The 15661-nt window shown below is 32.5% G+C and overlaps 4 protein-coding genes across 4 annotated transcripts; 2 read left to right on the top strand and 2 right to left on the bottom strand.

Annotated features, from left to right (window-relative positions):
• Positions 1-6907: 6907 nt before the first annotated feature.
• Positions 6908-9030, bottom strand: OCT59_025890 (uncharacterized protein). The gene is made up of 6 exons (XM_066142796.1): positions 8923-9030; positions 8766-8833; positions 8505-8682; positions 7701-8435; positions 7481-7626; positions 6908-7395 (listed from the first exon to the last, which is right to left on the bottom strand). Exons 1-6 carry the CDS (start codon positions 8993-8995, stop codon positions 7138-7140), a joined length of 1458 nt encoding a protein of 485 aa, XP_065992373.1. The 5' UTR covers positions 8996-9030; the 3' UTR covers positions 6908-7137.
• A 308-nt stretch (positions 9031-9338) lies between these two features.
• On the top strand, positions 9339-11211 carry OCT59_025889 (uncharacterized protein). Its single transcript, XM_025316259.2, has 6 exons — positions 9339-9447; positions 9512-9579; positions 9649-9826; positions 9903-10541; positions 10618-10763; positions 10842-11211. Exons 1-6 carry the CDS (start codon positions 9375-9377, stop codon positions 11100-11102), a joined length of 1365 nt encoding a protein of 454 aa, XP_025180961.1. The 5' UTR covers positions 9339-9374; the 3' UTR covers positions 11103-11211.
• Positions 11212-12756: 1545 nt separating this feature from the next.
• On the top strand, positions 12757-13616 carry OCT59_025888 (uncharacterized protein; the record flags this gene model as incomplete). Its single annotated transcript, XM_066142795.1, has 5 exons — positions 12757-12835; positions 12900-12967; positions 13040-13220; positions 13306-13365; positions 13432-13616. The coding sequence occupies 5 exons, from the start codon at positions 12757-12759 to the stop codon at positions 13614-13616; spliced, it is 573 nt and encodes a 190-aa protein (XP_065992372.1).
• A 727-nt stretch (positions 13617-14343) lies between these two features.
• OCT59_025887 (uncharacterized protein) lies at positions 14344-15218 on the bottom strand. The gene is made up of 3 exons (XM_066142794.1): positions 14913-15218; positions 14675-14765; positions 14344-14586 (listed from the first exon to the last, which is right to left on the bottom strand). The coding sequence occupies exons 1-3, from the start codon at positions 14922-14924 to the stop codon at positions 14483-14485; spliced, it is 207 nt and encodes a 68-aa protein (XP_065992371.1). The 5' UTR covers positions 14925-15218; the 3' UTR covers positions 14344-14482.
• Between the last annotated feature and the right edge of the window lie 443 nt (positions 15219-15661).

Below are 15661 nucleotides of genomic sequence, written 5' to 3'. Positions count from 1 at the left end.
CGAAGATGGACTAAGGGGAACGGCTCTGATCGAAAACGATTATTATTACCAGTATAAAGAGATCGAGATGGGAAATTTCCATACCGGAACTTTGGATGAGAACTAGCAACAGCAATTTCATGAATTCATAAAAAAATATAATAATCTGTTTGCGTAGAACTCAAATGATTTCGGTCAAACATCAGTGGTTACACACACTATCGATACCGGAGGTGCGACCCCCATCAAGCAAAGATTTTACCGGACGTCACATCAGAATCAGTTGTTCATCAAAGAGGAAATACAACGACTCTTGGAGGCCAGTCTAATTGTGCCATCAAGTAGTCAATGGACTTCTCCTGTGGTTGTAGTAGAAAAAAAGAACGGGAAGAAGCGCCTTTGTGTGGATTATCGGAAACTCAACAAGGTCACCAAAAAGGATTGCTATCCTTTACCACGAATAGACGATATGTTGGAGACATTATCAGGATCTCGATGGTTCTCGTCCTTAGACCTTGCCAGTGGCTTTTGGCAGGTCGAATTGGACCCAAAAGATCGAGAAAAATCAACGTTCATCACCAGGTTCGGGACGTATGAGTTTACCGTGTTGCCTTTTGGCCTCTGTAACGCTCCTGCAACCTTTCAACGTCTAATGGATATGGTGTTACGAGACATTCTTTGGCAGTTCACGGTAGTATACATCGACGATATTAATGTAGGGTCGAAAACCTTCGAAGAGCATTTGGTGCATCTGGAACAGGTTTTCTCACGTCTAGAGAAGGCTGGTTTAAAATTAAGTCCTGAGAAGTGTTTCTTTTTTAAAGAAGAACTTCCTTTCCTAGGACATGTGGTGAGCCGAAAAGGCATCCATACCGATCCTGAAAAATTACGCACCATCAACGAATTTCCCATTCCGAAAGACTTAACGCAATTAAGGGGATTTATTGCGCTGGCCTCGTATTACCAGAAGTTCGTGAAGAACTTCTCGTCTATCGTTGAACCGTTGAATAGGTTATTAAAGAAAAATATCCCGTATATTTGGGATAAAGATCAACAAGCCGCGTTTGAAAAATTAAAGACTTGTTTAACAATGCCACCTATATTGGCGTATCCTAATTTCGAAAGACTGTTCTTGTTATATACCGACGCCTCTACTTTTGCGTTGGGCGCAATATTATCCCAAAAGGATGACGATAAAAAAGAACGCGTCATTGCTTATGCGAGCTGGACTCTAAATAAGCATGAACGGAACTATAGTGTCATGGAACTGGAGTGTCTTGCGGTTATATGGGCCGTCAAGCACTTTCATCATTATTTGCACGGACAACGATTTACCGTTGTAACTGATCACGCCGCTTTAAGGTATTTAATGAACATGTCGAACCCTGTTGGTAAGCTCGGAAGATGGTTGATGACTCTTAACGGATATGATTTGGAAATAGTTAACCGCCCCGGAAAACAACACACCAACGTCGATACACTAAGCCGAATAAGAGTTTAATACAACCCATATTTTTTTTTATATATATATACACACCGGATTAACGCATTTTTTTTTTGACACCACTTAACGGACTTCCCATTATTGATTTAACGGAATGGATACCACCACATATTATTTATTAATACGATTTTTGACGGATTTATCATTACCAACAGACATGACGAAAAAACAACAAGATGCAATAAGACGAAAAGACCGATACTTTATTGTATTGAATGATCAGTTATACAAAAGAAATAAAAACAACCCAAATAGACCTATTAAGGTTGTGAAAGAAAACGAAATTGGAGAAATTTTACATTTTACCCATTCAGATCCGCTGGCCGGACACTTTTCCTTGGACAAAACCTATAGGCGAGTAAAGGTTTGCTATTACTGGCCGCAGATGTACGAAGATGTTCGTAGATATGTACGAACTTGCGACGAGTGCCAAAGAAAGGGGGAAATCGACGTGTAGAACCTCTACACCCGATCAAAGTTGGAATGCCTTTTGACAGGATAGGCATAGATATCGTAGGACCCCTTCCCACAACAAAGAAAGGCAACAAGTATATAGTTGTTGCCACTGAGTATCTTACCAAATGGCCCGAGGCACGAGCCCTTCCTGATGCAAAAGCTTCTTCAGTTGTGTCTTTTTTCTATGAAGACATAATCTGCCGCCACGGGTGCCCAAAAGAAATACTAACCAATCGTGGGTCCCATTTTGTTAATGAAATGTTGGATTCATTATGTGATGAGCTTGGGGTAAAACATCAATTATCAACTGCCTATCACCCCCAAACAAATGGTCTTGTGGAGCGTTTTAATAGGACATTGTGTGAGGCGTTGGTGAAATTTTCAAATGAAAATCATGATGATTGGGACATGTATATGTCCTCTGCTTTGTTTGCATATCGTGTAAGAAAGCAAAGCACCACGCGTCACAAACCATTTTATCTCATGTATGGAAGAGATGCCGTTCTACCTGTAGATTTTGCAGTAAAGACTATGCAAGCTGAACTGCATGAAGGAGATTCACAAGATGATTTATTGGCTAGAATACGCATGCTTACTGGAAGAGTCACAGAAGACAGATTGATGACTCAAGACGCCATATATGAAGCACAACAGCAGCAGAAGCAGCGTCATGATGAAAATCTTGTGAGAATATTTTACAAGATTGGTGATCTTGTATTATTATATAAAAGTCAGCTGAGGGGAAAGAAAAAGCTGCAAGACCGTTGGAAGGGTCCTTATTACATTCACGAGGATTTGGGGAACGGAGTTTACAAATTAAGGACATTACAAGGAGACATTTTAAAAACCCCAGTAAATTCGGAACGTTTGAAACTTTACAATCAACGGTGATAACGTAATGCATATATGTACATAATGTATTACAAATAATTAGACCAAAGATCATTTTTTTTTTTTTTTGGGGATTAATATGTTTAATGTTTAATGAAAAAACATATATATATATACATTTTTTTTATTATTTTTTTTTATTATTTTTATTATTAGTATGGAACCCTATCAAAGTATCCTAAAAGATTTACTACAAACAACTCCAGTTGAAGTGACACCTTTTCCACTTCCCTATGAACCTAATATGAAGCCTGAAAGAAAATTTGAAATTCTTTGTGATGCTTTGAACCGGATTAAGCATTTTAACAATCGGCTTTTACTCCTTGTTCACTTATATTATTTGGGTCGATTTTTGGAAAAAGAAACTGAGTCCAGTGTGCAGCGCAATTACTTTGTGCGACAGTTAACTGCACATTACAGGACCTCTGCTACTAGGATTTTTTATATTTTCGAAATTCCAGGAGCCAAACAAATTATGAGAACTAAAAAGACCAACGTATCATTGCTGAGAGAACTTAACACTCAAGAATATCAAGGTTTAGTTCTACAAGCTTCGGAAATTTTCAACGGAGTTGAAAATTAGGGAGGGATGATGTCATGTGATCGTCATGTGCCACTCCGAAATTGATCGATGTTGCAAATGTTTAACTTGATTGACATGTCGGACATAATTAATATGCCGAACATGATTAACATGTCGAACCTAATCAACATGTTGGTTATGATCAACGTATTGAACATGTTAGTCATATTATACATAGTAAATATATTAAATTTCTTCTTATATGTATAATTTATTATAAATATAGGTCAATTTTCTTGTTGTAATGAGGAGGGAATAAAAAAAAGTTTTTATTTAAGTTATAAATTGATAGTTTTTTATCAAGTGAAATCCTTTATTCGTGTTTGGAAGTATATGCCGACATACAGCGCTATACAACACGTCTGATCGGATAATTTTGATATATTGTTTGTCTATACACTACATAAACCTTCTGCTACCTAACCATATAAATTGCTTAATATTTTTAAGCGTAAAAGAACTGATACAACAATAGCATGGGATTTAAGTTACACAATTCAAATTATTTATACGGAGACTAATCCAAACGTCAGACAAATTTTTTTAGTTATAATTATATTTTTCGTATTTAAATCATCAGATATTTGTATGTAATAAAAAATTTAAATCATATTTTGTTCAAATGATTGAAAAAATTTTATCACTTTAGAAGCAATACATTTACTAAGGAACGAAAAATACTATCAATCAAATTATCAAAATTTCTTGTCCAATGCAATGACTACGAAAAGCGACAATAGGAAGAATTATAAGGAATTCTAGCATAAAAGTATTGGGTTAAGCACAGGTTAAGCAATATGAATGTTTTGCTGCAGTTACTTCACAGATTGGCAAACTTACCGAGATTTCGGAGATTATGTATGTGTCTTTGAAAATGGGAAGAAAGTCTTTGGCGAAGTGTTTTTGTTTATTCATGCTGACCACAATACAATGACTGAATTTCAATTATAGATTTCATGAAACAAGGTGGGACACAAGATAAATTATTATAATATATAATACATACTGCTTGTAATTTTATTTATCTAATCGATCAAGGAACCTTTTCGTCATGGAACCGATTTTGTTATCAACATTTTATTACTAACGTGAAAAATGAATAGCGACTACGCTATCATGTAAAACAACGTAATATCTCGTGTGATTATTTCTGAGTGACCAATATATTTTAACTATGCGGATTTTTTTTCTTATATATGCTTTGCCAAAATATCACTTTTCAGATGTGTCATTTTTTCCCAAAATAAAAAAATGATTCCAGTTCTAAAATTTGTTGTGAGAATTTTTAAAGGATTTTAATAATTCCTGTGATTCCGCATCGGGTTACAAAAATAATAATTAATCTTGCATTTTCCGTATTTAATAAATTTCTTTATACCGTATTAACTTTTCTTTGTTCATTTTCACTTTGATTAATTTAAGGAATGGTTACACTTCTCCTCTTACACAAAGTGGTAAAATTGTTGTTGATGACATACTTTGCTCGTGCTATGCTGTTGCTCCACCTTATCAAGCGATCATCGATTTCGTAATGATTTCTTTCCGTCTATACTCATGGATCATGTCCATTCTGATTGTAATAACAGATAAAGAAATTCATCCTTATATTCGTCACTTGAAACGAGGTCAATGGATTCTCGAACAGATAGATTAAACGCAAAATAATTCAGATTAATTTATACTGGATTTAATTTAAGCAAATTTCTAACCACATAATAATTGCTAAGAAGCTTGTCTTAATAAAATAGCTTAACCTGCTTGAGCTCAAACTGTATTGAGCTGAACCTAGTAAGCTTGAACCGTTGAGCATTTTAACATCCCTATAAAAGAATTTGTACTATTTGCAAAAATAATAACGTAACTTTCATCAACTTGTATGTACAGATTCAATTTTCAACCAATAAAAGTTATAAAAGTTAATAATACTATATTTTCAATAAATTTAATAATAGATAGCGTCACCGTAATATTCCTATTGACTGATGGAGGGATATCGGTCGAACAACCGGCAAACTCTATTCCTACATCCAATAACTATTTATTGTTAAATTATATTTGATATATTTTTTATAGAGTTAGTAGAACACCATTTTTAGTTTTACCAATATAAATGAATTGACAACCCGCTGCACCTGCTGCATTTGTAGGTAGGGATTGGAATCGATTAATCAAAAATTGACAAAACATAGTAAAATCGATTCTCGAAAATCGATTCTCAGCAATTTTTTACATGTAAGTTAACCTGACTCCAATTTTCATGCCGGCCAAGTGCTGATCATTTTGCTGAAATTATAAACTGATTCTAAGTAGGGATGGCAACGGTCGGTCATGGTCAGTTATCGGTCATGACCGGTCAAGAACCTTTGACCGACCGACCGTTTGACCGACCATTTGACCGATCATTTTTTTTATATTTTCGCAGTGTTTTTATTACAGCAAATTTCAAAATATACGGGACACTTGAGAAATTTGATTGTCGGGTTGTCGGGTAGCTGGGTTACTCAGCAGTAGGTTGTTTATTAGAAAAGTATAAATAACACGTGACGTCGTGACGAGTATAATGAATAGTAGTATATCAGATTATATAATAACCTACTGCTGAGTAACCCGGCTACCCGACAACCCGACAATCAAATTTCTCAAGTGTCCCGTATATTTTGAAATTTGCTGTAAATTTTTCATAAAAAAATTTGGTCGGTCAAACGGTCGGTCAAACGGTCGGTCAAACGGTCAGTCAAACGGTTGGTCATAAGTCTTGACCGACCGATATCGGTCACGGTCATGACCGGTCATAATCCGTGACCGTTGCCATTTCTAATTCTAAGTCAGGTTGGTGTCTATAAGAAAAATCTTGAAAAGATTCCATTTTCGATTCCAATCCCTAGTTGTAGGTACTTGGCAAAGAATCTTAAATTTTGTTATAAATGAGTGTTAAAGTATACAAATTTTCTTTGGATAAATTTCAATTATCGCCATTTTCAAATGGTTGATGCTGTTATGTTTGGATAAAAAAAATGAAAACCGGAAAACCAGACAAATAATGGACGAAAACCGGACGAATATTGGTATTCGAATATTTAATCATAAATAAATAGCATCAACCATTTTGAAAACGGCTGTAAAAATAAGTAGGCTTTCAAAGGTTAAAGATAGATGATCGATTTAATAGCAAGTTAATTAGGCAACATTAATTTACTGTATAAATTATTTAAAGAGATAATATATCACACAATTTCTAAAATGGTGAAGAATCGATGCTGTATTGCTTCATGAACTGAAATACTATAATAATTTCTTAGTGTTTAATAACTTTCACTTTAGTTTAAAATAATTTGTAGTATAATAGTAATAGTAAATTTATTCTTATCGTTGGACGAATATATTAAGAGGAAATGAAAAATTAAGACAATTACGATAAAGAAATTTTTTAAAGAATTAACAGCAACGTTATAAAAATCTTTATAAACACTTATTTGTACCATATGTACAGTATATTAAGATTGATAATTAAAGTTTGATTTTATTACTACAACTCTTTTATACAAATAGGTTTTCTTGATATCACTTAAAACTATATTTATAATTATTGAGAGTTTCATATCATTAAAAATTCTCAACATATTTATTATATAATAAAGTAAGATTTTTTAATTTCCCGTAATTCGTATCAGAATAACTCTTTGAGCAAACCCCAGATAATCTTCAAAGTTATTGTGAAACTTTTTTAAATAGATCGAGAAATATTTAAATCATCGAGAAATTCTACTATCCTGCGACCTCTACTTAAAAATTTAACATAAGGATGAATCTCTTTATCTAGATAATTAGAAGGAAAAATTTTTGTGTAGATTTTTAATGGCGCAAAGACAAAATTAAACAAGGCTTGATAAGGAGGTGCAGAAGCATAACAAGAACAAAGAACCTCATCAACAAGAATATTTCCACTACGAGTCAAGGGACTATAATAACCTTTTCTTCGTTCCTTGTTGAATGAAATAAAGGGATTAGATCTTGATCTACTAATTGAGTAACTAGTTAAAAATTTTCAGGAAAAAAAAAATGCTAACTTTTGATATACGGGCTGAAGTAACGGGAACCAATTTCTCTCCGTTAGAAATAAAAAGTTGGGTTTTGTTTGGTATAACATTTTTGGCAAAATCGGTTCCACCACCATTCACGAAAATGTGATGTTCAGGAGTAACGCAAAGGGTTCCTTTGTAAATTAAATCGATGAGAGTAAAAAAATCTAGGTAACATATTAATACTGTATATTAATGAAATAATTACCTTGTGATCCATCTTGTTTCATGAAATCAATTAATTGAAATTCAGTCACTGTATCGTGGTCAGCATGAATAAATAAAAACACCTCGCTGAAGATTTTCTTCCCATTCTCAAAGCCACAACATACATAATCTCCAATAACAAGTTCCGAAATGTTGGTAACTTTGCCATTTTGCAAAGTAACCTTTGAATCTGCAGCAAAACAAGCTTCTCCAAGCTCCATATTGACAGCTGCATCTGAACCAGCTTTTGCGCGTAATTGCTTAAATTTTTTTTTCGTATTTTCTCGTGTTTCCTTCCATTGTCGCAATTCACTATCATCGTGAAAGCCTTCTCTTGCTATAGCTTGAAATTGTTCTTCGGTTTTGAGTTCCCATTGTTCAATTTCCTGAAGTTCTCTCTCTCGAGCAATGCGAACTTTTTCAAAGGAAGCTGTTGTATAGAAATCTGGAATATCAACAATATAGTTCTTGAGGTTTTTCACGTGGCGCTCAACAATTGGGTCGTCTGGTTCTTCAAAAATATCGAGATCAGGAGATACAGTGAATCTATTGTCAATACTATTGAGAAAATCCTTCTGTTCCTGGACCAATGAATTAAAGAGCAAGTCAGGGTCTTTTGTCGGAGCCTTTCTGCATTTTGAGAACACTACAATCATGTGGTTCAGCGAATCTTGACCAAGAAACTTGATAATTTGATTAATAGTATCTTTCTGTTCCTTAGTAAAACGTGTTGCTTCTAAAATGAGAAAACTTTTTCAATCATATGAAAAATTCTGTATAAAGGAATGCGAAATATTCCACATACCCATGACAAAAATAATGGCTTGAATTCCATAAGTGCATTGCAAGATTGCTTGGGCTGTTTCTTTCAAGATTTCTTGATTCGTTTTGCCGGTGTCAAAAATTCCAGGTGTATCAACAATATTGAACGTTTTATTATTTATCTTAATCAAAGCAGTTTGACATACTTGTGGCGAGGATTCCTTAAAAGTTTACATTATGTGAGAATATTGTCTGGATTAGTTTTAAAAGGCTCTATGATACTGTATATACTCTAATTACTCACAGCTGAGTCTGAAACAACAAATTCATTTCGACCCAAGAGCAAATTTCCTAAAGTACTTTTACCGGCACCTTAATTTTTTTTTTTTTTTTTTTTTTTTGAAAAAAAAAAATGAAATTATGTTTATAGTAAAACTGACACCACGTGCATAAATTCTTACCGGATTTTCCTACCAACAGTATGGCAGGAATATTTGAATTAGTATTACTTGAAGAGTCTTTCTGAAGAGACATCTTAGGAGATAAGGTTAAAGGTTTCTTGTTGATAACGAAATAAAAAACAAGGTTTGATAAAAAATGATAAAAATGGAAAATTCGAATACCATTATTTCCTAAAATAAGCATCAGCAAAAGATGCCACAAAAATTTCAAAACAATATGAATGAACAATACTAAAGCCCCTGATTGTGATAATTGGAGAGATATATTAGTATTAAGATGGCCAAAGTGTACATGGTTAAACCCATGTTACTTACCCAAAGTGTTATCTTAATGTGATATCTTCGTCCTACACTACAAGATGTACACGGACACAAGGTTGTACACAGTGGTACACCTGCAGAATTAAATAACTCGGGTATCATTTTCATTTTAATTTCTAACAATCTATACCATGAAGCTCAGCGACCGAATTTCGACTGACCCTTATTCTACGGCACCATCAATTTTACTAATTGGCAAAACAGGTGAGAAGTTTTGCGTTTAAAATCCGAAGGCAAAATTATTATTTGGCTCAACAGATTTAACTAGGTGCGGGAAAAAGTACATTGGCAAACACGTTGGTTGAAAAAGAAATATTCAAAACTTCGGATAATTCGGTACAGTAAATAACGTATGGAATTGGTATTTATTTGATTCATTGACAATCAACATTTTTTTTTTTCAAGGATTCTAGTACCCAGATTTGTCAAAGTGCTTTAGTCAGGTTGAATGGTAAGGAATATAATCTCGTCGATACACCAGGTATTTTTGATACACGGAAACCCGATGATGAAGTCCTAAATGAGATTGCACGGTCAATTGTCCAATGTAGTCATGGTATAACGGCGATTTTGTTTGTTATGGGTAAGTTCTTGCAAGAATTGACAAGTACATTATTTCTATAATCTGAATGTTTATTTGTATACAATAAATTTCCAAGCTGGAGGCAGATATACAAAAGAGCAAAAAATTACAACTGACACAATTCTGAGATTCCTTGGTCGAGAAGAATCTTGTCGTCACGTAATTGTTGTTTTTACTAAGTGTAGAAAGAGACAAACTAAAGACCGACATTTTATGGAAGAAAGTTTCAATGACGACCTCAAATCATTTTTGGACAAGGTCGGAAACCGTTGGGTTATTTCGCCAGATCCAGAAATATTTGACGAACCAAATGATCCAGTTGTGGAGCGTCATATGAATGACTTAAGATCTTATATTGGGTTAATGCCAAAGCCCTATACTACAGAATTGTTTGATAAAGTTAGAATTGCACGTGAGAAAGAACTGCAAGAAATTGATTCAAATGAAACAGAAGAACAAATAGATGCAGGATTAGAAGCAGCCAAGGAAGGATTCCAAGAGCAAGGAGGTGGTTGTTTTCCTCTGCATTCAAAGGTTATCCTTGCAGACGGCAAAAGAATTGAAGTGTCACAATTGAACATCGGTGATAAAGTTTGTTGTGGCGAGAAAAATGGTAAATTGATTTTTAGCGAGATTTATGCAGTCGTCCATACAGACAATCAAACTGTGACTCAGTATCAACGGATCGATTATCTAAAGTCAGGCGGCACAGAAGGTGATAAATACATTTCTAATTAAATAATTTATTCTCAAATATTTTCTAAGCATGAATCACTCGTTTTTTTCAATAGGCACCCTACGTCTCACACCTAAACACCATTTATTCGTTTCTCAAGGAAAAACCATTTTCGCTGAGGATGTTCGAGCTTATGAGACTGAGCTCTTACTTTTTGATGGCAAAAAATTAATTCCTGTGATTCCACATCGGGTTACAAGAGTAATTAATTTTACGTTTTCCGTATTTAATGAAATTTTTTTATATTAATTAACCCTATTTCATTATGATTAATTTAAGGAATGGGAACTTGGTTACACTGCTCCTCTTACACAAAGTGGCAAAATTGTCGTTGATGATATACTTTGCTCGTGCTATGCTGTTGCTCCACCTTATCAAGCGATCATCGATTTCGTGATGATTTCTTTCCGTCTCTACTCATGGATTATGCCCATTCCTGAGTGTAAAAAAGAAATTCATCCTTATATTCGCTACTTGAAACGAGGTCAATGGATTCTCGAACAGATAGATTATTTTAACACGATTGTTAAAAGATTATGAAAGTAGTTTTGTTATACCAATGTTCTATTTAATGATCAATTTGACTTAATTTTATAAGCGTCTTTAAATAAAACATTTTTTAATCTTGTTGAATTTATTTATTGTTATAAATGTTCACTGTTATTCCTATGCGTGATATGTGGTCTTCTCAATGATATTAAATTGATTCTGGAATTGGACGTGTATTTAAAGAGTACGTTAATTGAATTAACATTGATCATAGACACAGTACTGTATATGATTATAACTAGATTATTCTCTGATGTGGATTTATCCTTTTTGATGTCACGTACGGTAGTTTTTTTCTTTTTTGACTTATTGATGTATATATCAGTAATATCATTATGGAAAAAAATTTATAAATACATTATCAATTTTATTCTCAGTTTTTAATTGTCTACACATCTTTATTATGATACCTTAAGAATTTACAATACTTGGATTTACAAATTTCATATTTCATTATATCACGAGTAAAGATTTAAGAGAAACAACAATGTTGATATCTATTTAGTTATATAAACAATTCTAAACAATGATAATAATACTACTCATGAAATTATTGGTGAAATGGTTGAAACAGCTAACATTAGTACATTCGCTAACTTAAGAAGTAACTTTTGAATCTGTAACAAAACATCCTTCTTCACCAATCTTCATATTAGTAGCAGATCTCAACCCAACATTTACACGTAATTATTAATGATTTTTGTCGAAATTTCTTGTATTTTTTCTATTGTCGCCTTTCATCATTATTGCGGAGGTATTCACTTTATGCTATAGCTTGAATTTATTCTTCAATTTCGGCGTTCCTATTCTTCAATTTCCTGAAGTTCTCTCTCTCGAGCAATGCGAATTTCTTCAAACGAAGTTTCTCTGTATAAATTTTATGTGAAACGTGACAATTGAGTCAACTTGTTCCTCGATTAGGCTATAATAAATCTGTCGCTAATACTATTGAGAAAATATTTTTGCTCTTGAAACAATGAATTTGATGTTGAAGCCTTCCTGCATTTGAGTTGATAATTTGATCGATAATAAGTTTCTGCTCCTTGGTAGCTTCTAAAATGAGGAAACTACTTGTGTGCAAAGAACATGAGAATCCTACACACTCGTGACAAATATAATCAATAAGACATAAGCGCATTGCAAGATTTCTTGGGCCGTTTCTTTTGATTCCTTTTGCCAATGTCAAAATTCTGAGTGTATCAACCAACAATGATGAACGTTTTCTTATTTATTTCAATCGAGGTGGTTTTGACCTACTTGAAGCGAAGATTCCTTAAATGTTACATTAAGGGAGAATTTCGTTCAGATTTATTTTTTAAAGTCTATGTTGTTCATTATAATTACTAGCAAACGAGTCTGAAACAACAGATTATTCGACTCAAAAACGAATCTCCCTTATACCTTAAAATTTTTTTTTAAAAAAAAAATAAAAAAGAATTATTACAAAATTATTATAAAATGAATGATATTTCGAATAGTATTCCTCGAAGAGCTTGGCTGAAGAAACAGGAGATTATTTACTTCAATTAAGAATTTTTATAAATATAAGCATCCCTTCATTTTTCTCATTTTGGAAAAAAGGCGCATTCAGTGCTACACAAGCAGAATTATTTGATAAGATTTTTTTTTTTTCGACAATAACGTTATGTCATCGAAGCTTTGCGACCGAATTTCGACTGACCCTTATTCTACGGCACCAACAATTTTACTAATTGGCAAAGCAGGTGAGAAGTCTTGCGCATGAAATTCGAAGGAAAAATTATTATTTGGCTCAACAGATTTAACTAGGTGCGGGAAAAAGTACATTGGCAAATATGTTGATCGGAGAAGAAAAATTCAAAACATCAGAGGGTCTGGTAAGAAATATACGGTATCGGTATTTATTTAATTCATTGATTAATATTGACAGTCAGATTTTATTTTTCAAGGATACTTGCACCAATATTTGTCAGAATACTTTAATAAATTTGAATAGTAAGGAATATAACCTAGTTGATACACCGGGTATTTTTAGTACATATGGACCCAATGATGATGAAGTCCTGGGTGAGATTGCACAGTCAATTGTCAGATGTAACCATGGAATAATAGCGTTTTTGTTCGTTATAGGTAAGTACTTACAAGAATTTACGCAACAAATGAGCGTATTTTGTTTCTATATTATGAATTTTCACAATAAAAATAAATTTTCAAGCTTGGAGTAAATATGATAAAATGGAACAGATGATCAACGACATAATCCTAAATTTCCTTGGTTGAGAAGAATCTTGTCGCCATATGATTGTTGTTTTTTCTAAGTGTAGAAAGAGACAAACTAAAGACCGATATTTTATGGAAGATTGTTTCAATGACAGAATCAAATCATTTTTGGACAAAGTCGGAAACCGTTGGGTTATCTCGCCAGATCCAGATATGTTTGAAGAACCTAAATCAGTTGTGGAGCGTCATATGAATGACTTAAAATCTTATATTGGGTTAATGCCAAAGCCCTATACCACAAATTAGTTTTGGAAAATTAGAATAGCACGTGAGATAAAACTACAAGATATTGAAGATGCATGTCGAAATCAGTGAATTTCGTCATGTCGAAATTGTCGAAATTATTTCGGCAATGACCTTTTATTTTCGTCAAGCAACTTTAATTGAAATGAAGATTGGAGATGAATTCTTGTCAGATCTATTTAATAATTAATAAATTTTTGATTTTAATTTTATGATAATTATTAAATAATTGAGATTAAAATTGAGCAAATTTGTAATAATTAAATTGCTTATGTTTTGTTCATTATAGATGTTATAGTTGTAATGATGCTCTCTCCTTGATCACAAAAAAAAGAATACGAGATCCAGTATTAATAATCAAAAATTAGAATGATTACGATGCTATAATTTAAATTTACTTTTTCGTTTCGAAGAATCTGAAATATTTGGAGTTCATAAAATTAGACATTAGTGAAATTAGCAACTTGAAGTATATATATAAATTGACATGAATATTGTAAAAAAATAAACCAATTTTATATTATTCATCGATTTTATACGCGATCTTAATAATAATACACGTCAAATTTTCTATAAAAAATAAAATGACATGGAATTAATTCTGAAATTGAGTATATATTCAAAGGGTTTACTTATTGAATAATCGTGCTTAAATTGAACGTGTTGGTATCTAATTGACATTGTAAAGTATCCCATGCCTAGGACATTTCGGGATAATTATAACTTTTTTCTAATAATATGCTTCATTTATTATTTTAAATTTGATTTAATAATAGTACATTGAATTTACTTATTAATAAAAATCAACGTTATTAAAGAAATCAAAAGAAAGTAAATAAATAAAAATTATAAAAATTTAAAAAATCGTATCAGTGTGACAGTAGAAGAACGGATAATATGAAAATCAAAGGAAGATGGAAAGATAAAAAATAATAAAACAGGCAGAAAACGTTGCTAGTCATTACTAAAGAGCCTGATCAAAAGATTTAAGGAAATAAAAATATTGTTAGAGATGAACAGAAATTTAGCAGAGGAAAAAAAGAAAAAAAAGTTACACCTACCGCTGTAGAGCCCAGTCGAAACTTGTAGAATAAATCCAACCGAAACGAAACAAAGAAACAAAACGAATTCACACGCTATCTTGAAGAATTCCTAAAAAAAGAACGAAATGGAGAACAAAAACAAAACAAATAAAATAATACCAAACTGCCGCGTAAGAAACTCAGCTGAAGCTCAAAAAAAGAAAGAAATAAAAATCATTTAAATATAGTAAACTAAAAAAAAAAAAAAAATACGAACCTGACTCGTCATCTTGAAAAGCGAATTCCTAAAAAAAAGGAATTATCTTTATTTCTCCCTTCTTATCGAAAATGGTTTCAAAATTATTAACAAACGTATTATCATTTTATTTGAAAATTTATAAATTATTTATTAAAATGTCTTCGAGCACTTTGATGAATTAGGTTCTTGAATCCGGAGAGTTGAAGTCAACCAAAGACACTTGATTAACAAATTTTGCCTTGGTAAGTCCTTTTAGATTTTGTCATGATATTTTGGTGTCATATTCATGCGAATTGTATCGAAGAGATGAAGTAAGAAATTCTTTTTTTTATTTTTTTTTAAAAAAAAATGATTTGATTATCGGCATCTTTCCGGACATATAAATCCCGGAAAATGTCCCGGACCAGCTATATTCGCGCAAAATCCAGTGACGGTTCCGTGTACAACACTCAGTGATTGGACGAAAACAAAAATTTTCTAATTTTTACCGAATTAAAAAAAAATTTATTAATCCTTTTTTTTACAAGCTAAACGGTAATTTTACTACTATCCAATCATTTTTTTATGAAACTCTTAAAAGTCTGAATAATTTGACGGATATATTTTTAATGATTTTATAATTGGCAATTTGACACAACTCGTTGAATTACTGATATTTTAAAAGTTTTACTTTTAAAATATATATTCGAGAATGTTATGTTTAGCATCACACGCATATGAAAATATTTTGTCGAAAATGAGTATAATAAACAATTTGAACTTTATCA

Source organism: Rhizophagus irregularis, chromosome 6 (genome assembly GCF_026210795.1).
Source record: "Rhizophagus irregularis chromosome 6, complete sequence".
Taxonomy (NCBI): domain Eukaryota; kingdom Fungi; phylum Glomeromycota; class Glomeromycetes; order Glomerales; family Glomeraceae; genus Rhizophagus; species Rhizophagus irregularis.
Note: the sequence above shows the minus strand (reverse complement) of the source record. Positions and strands in the feature narration are given on the sequence as shown.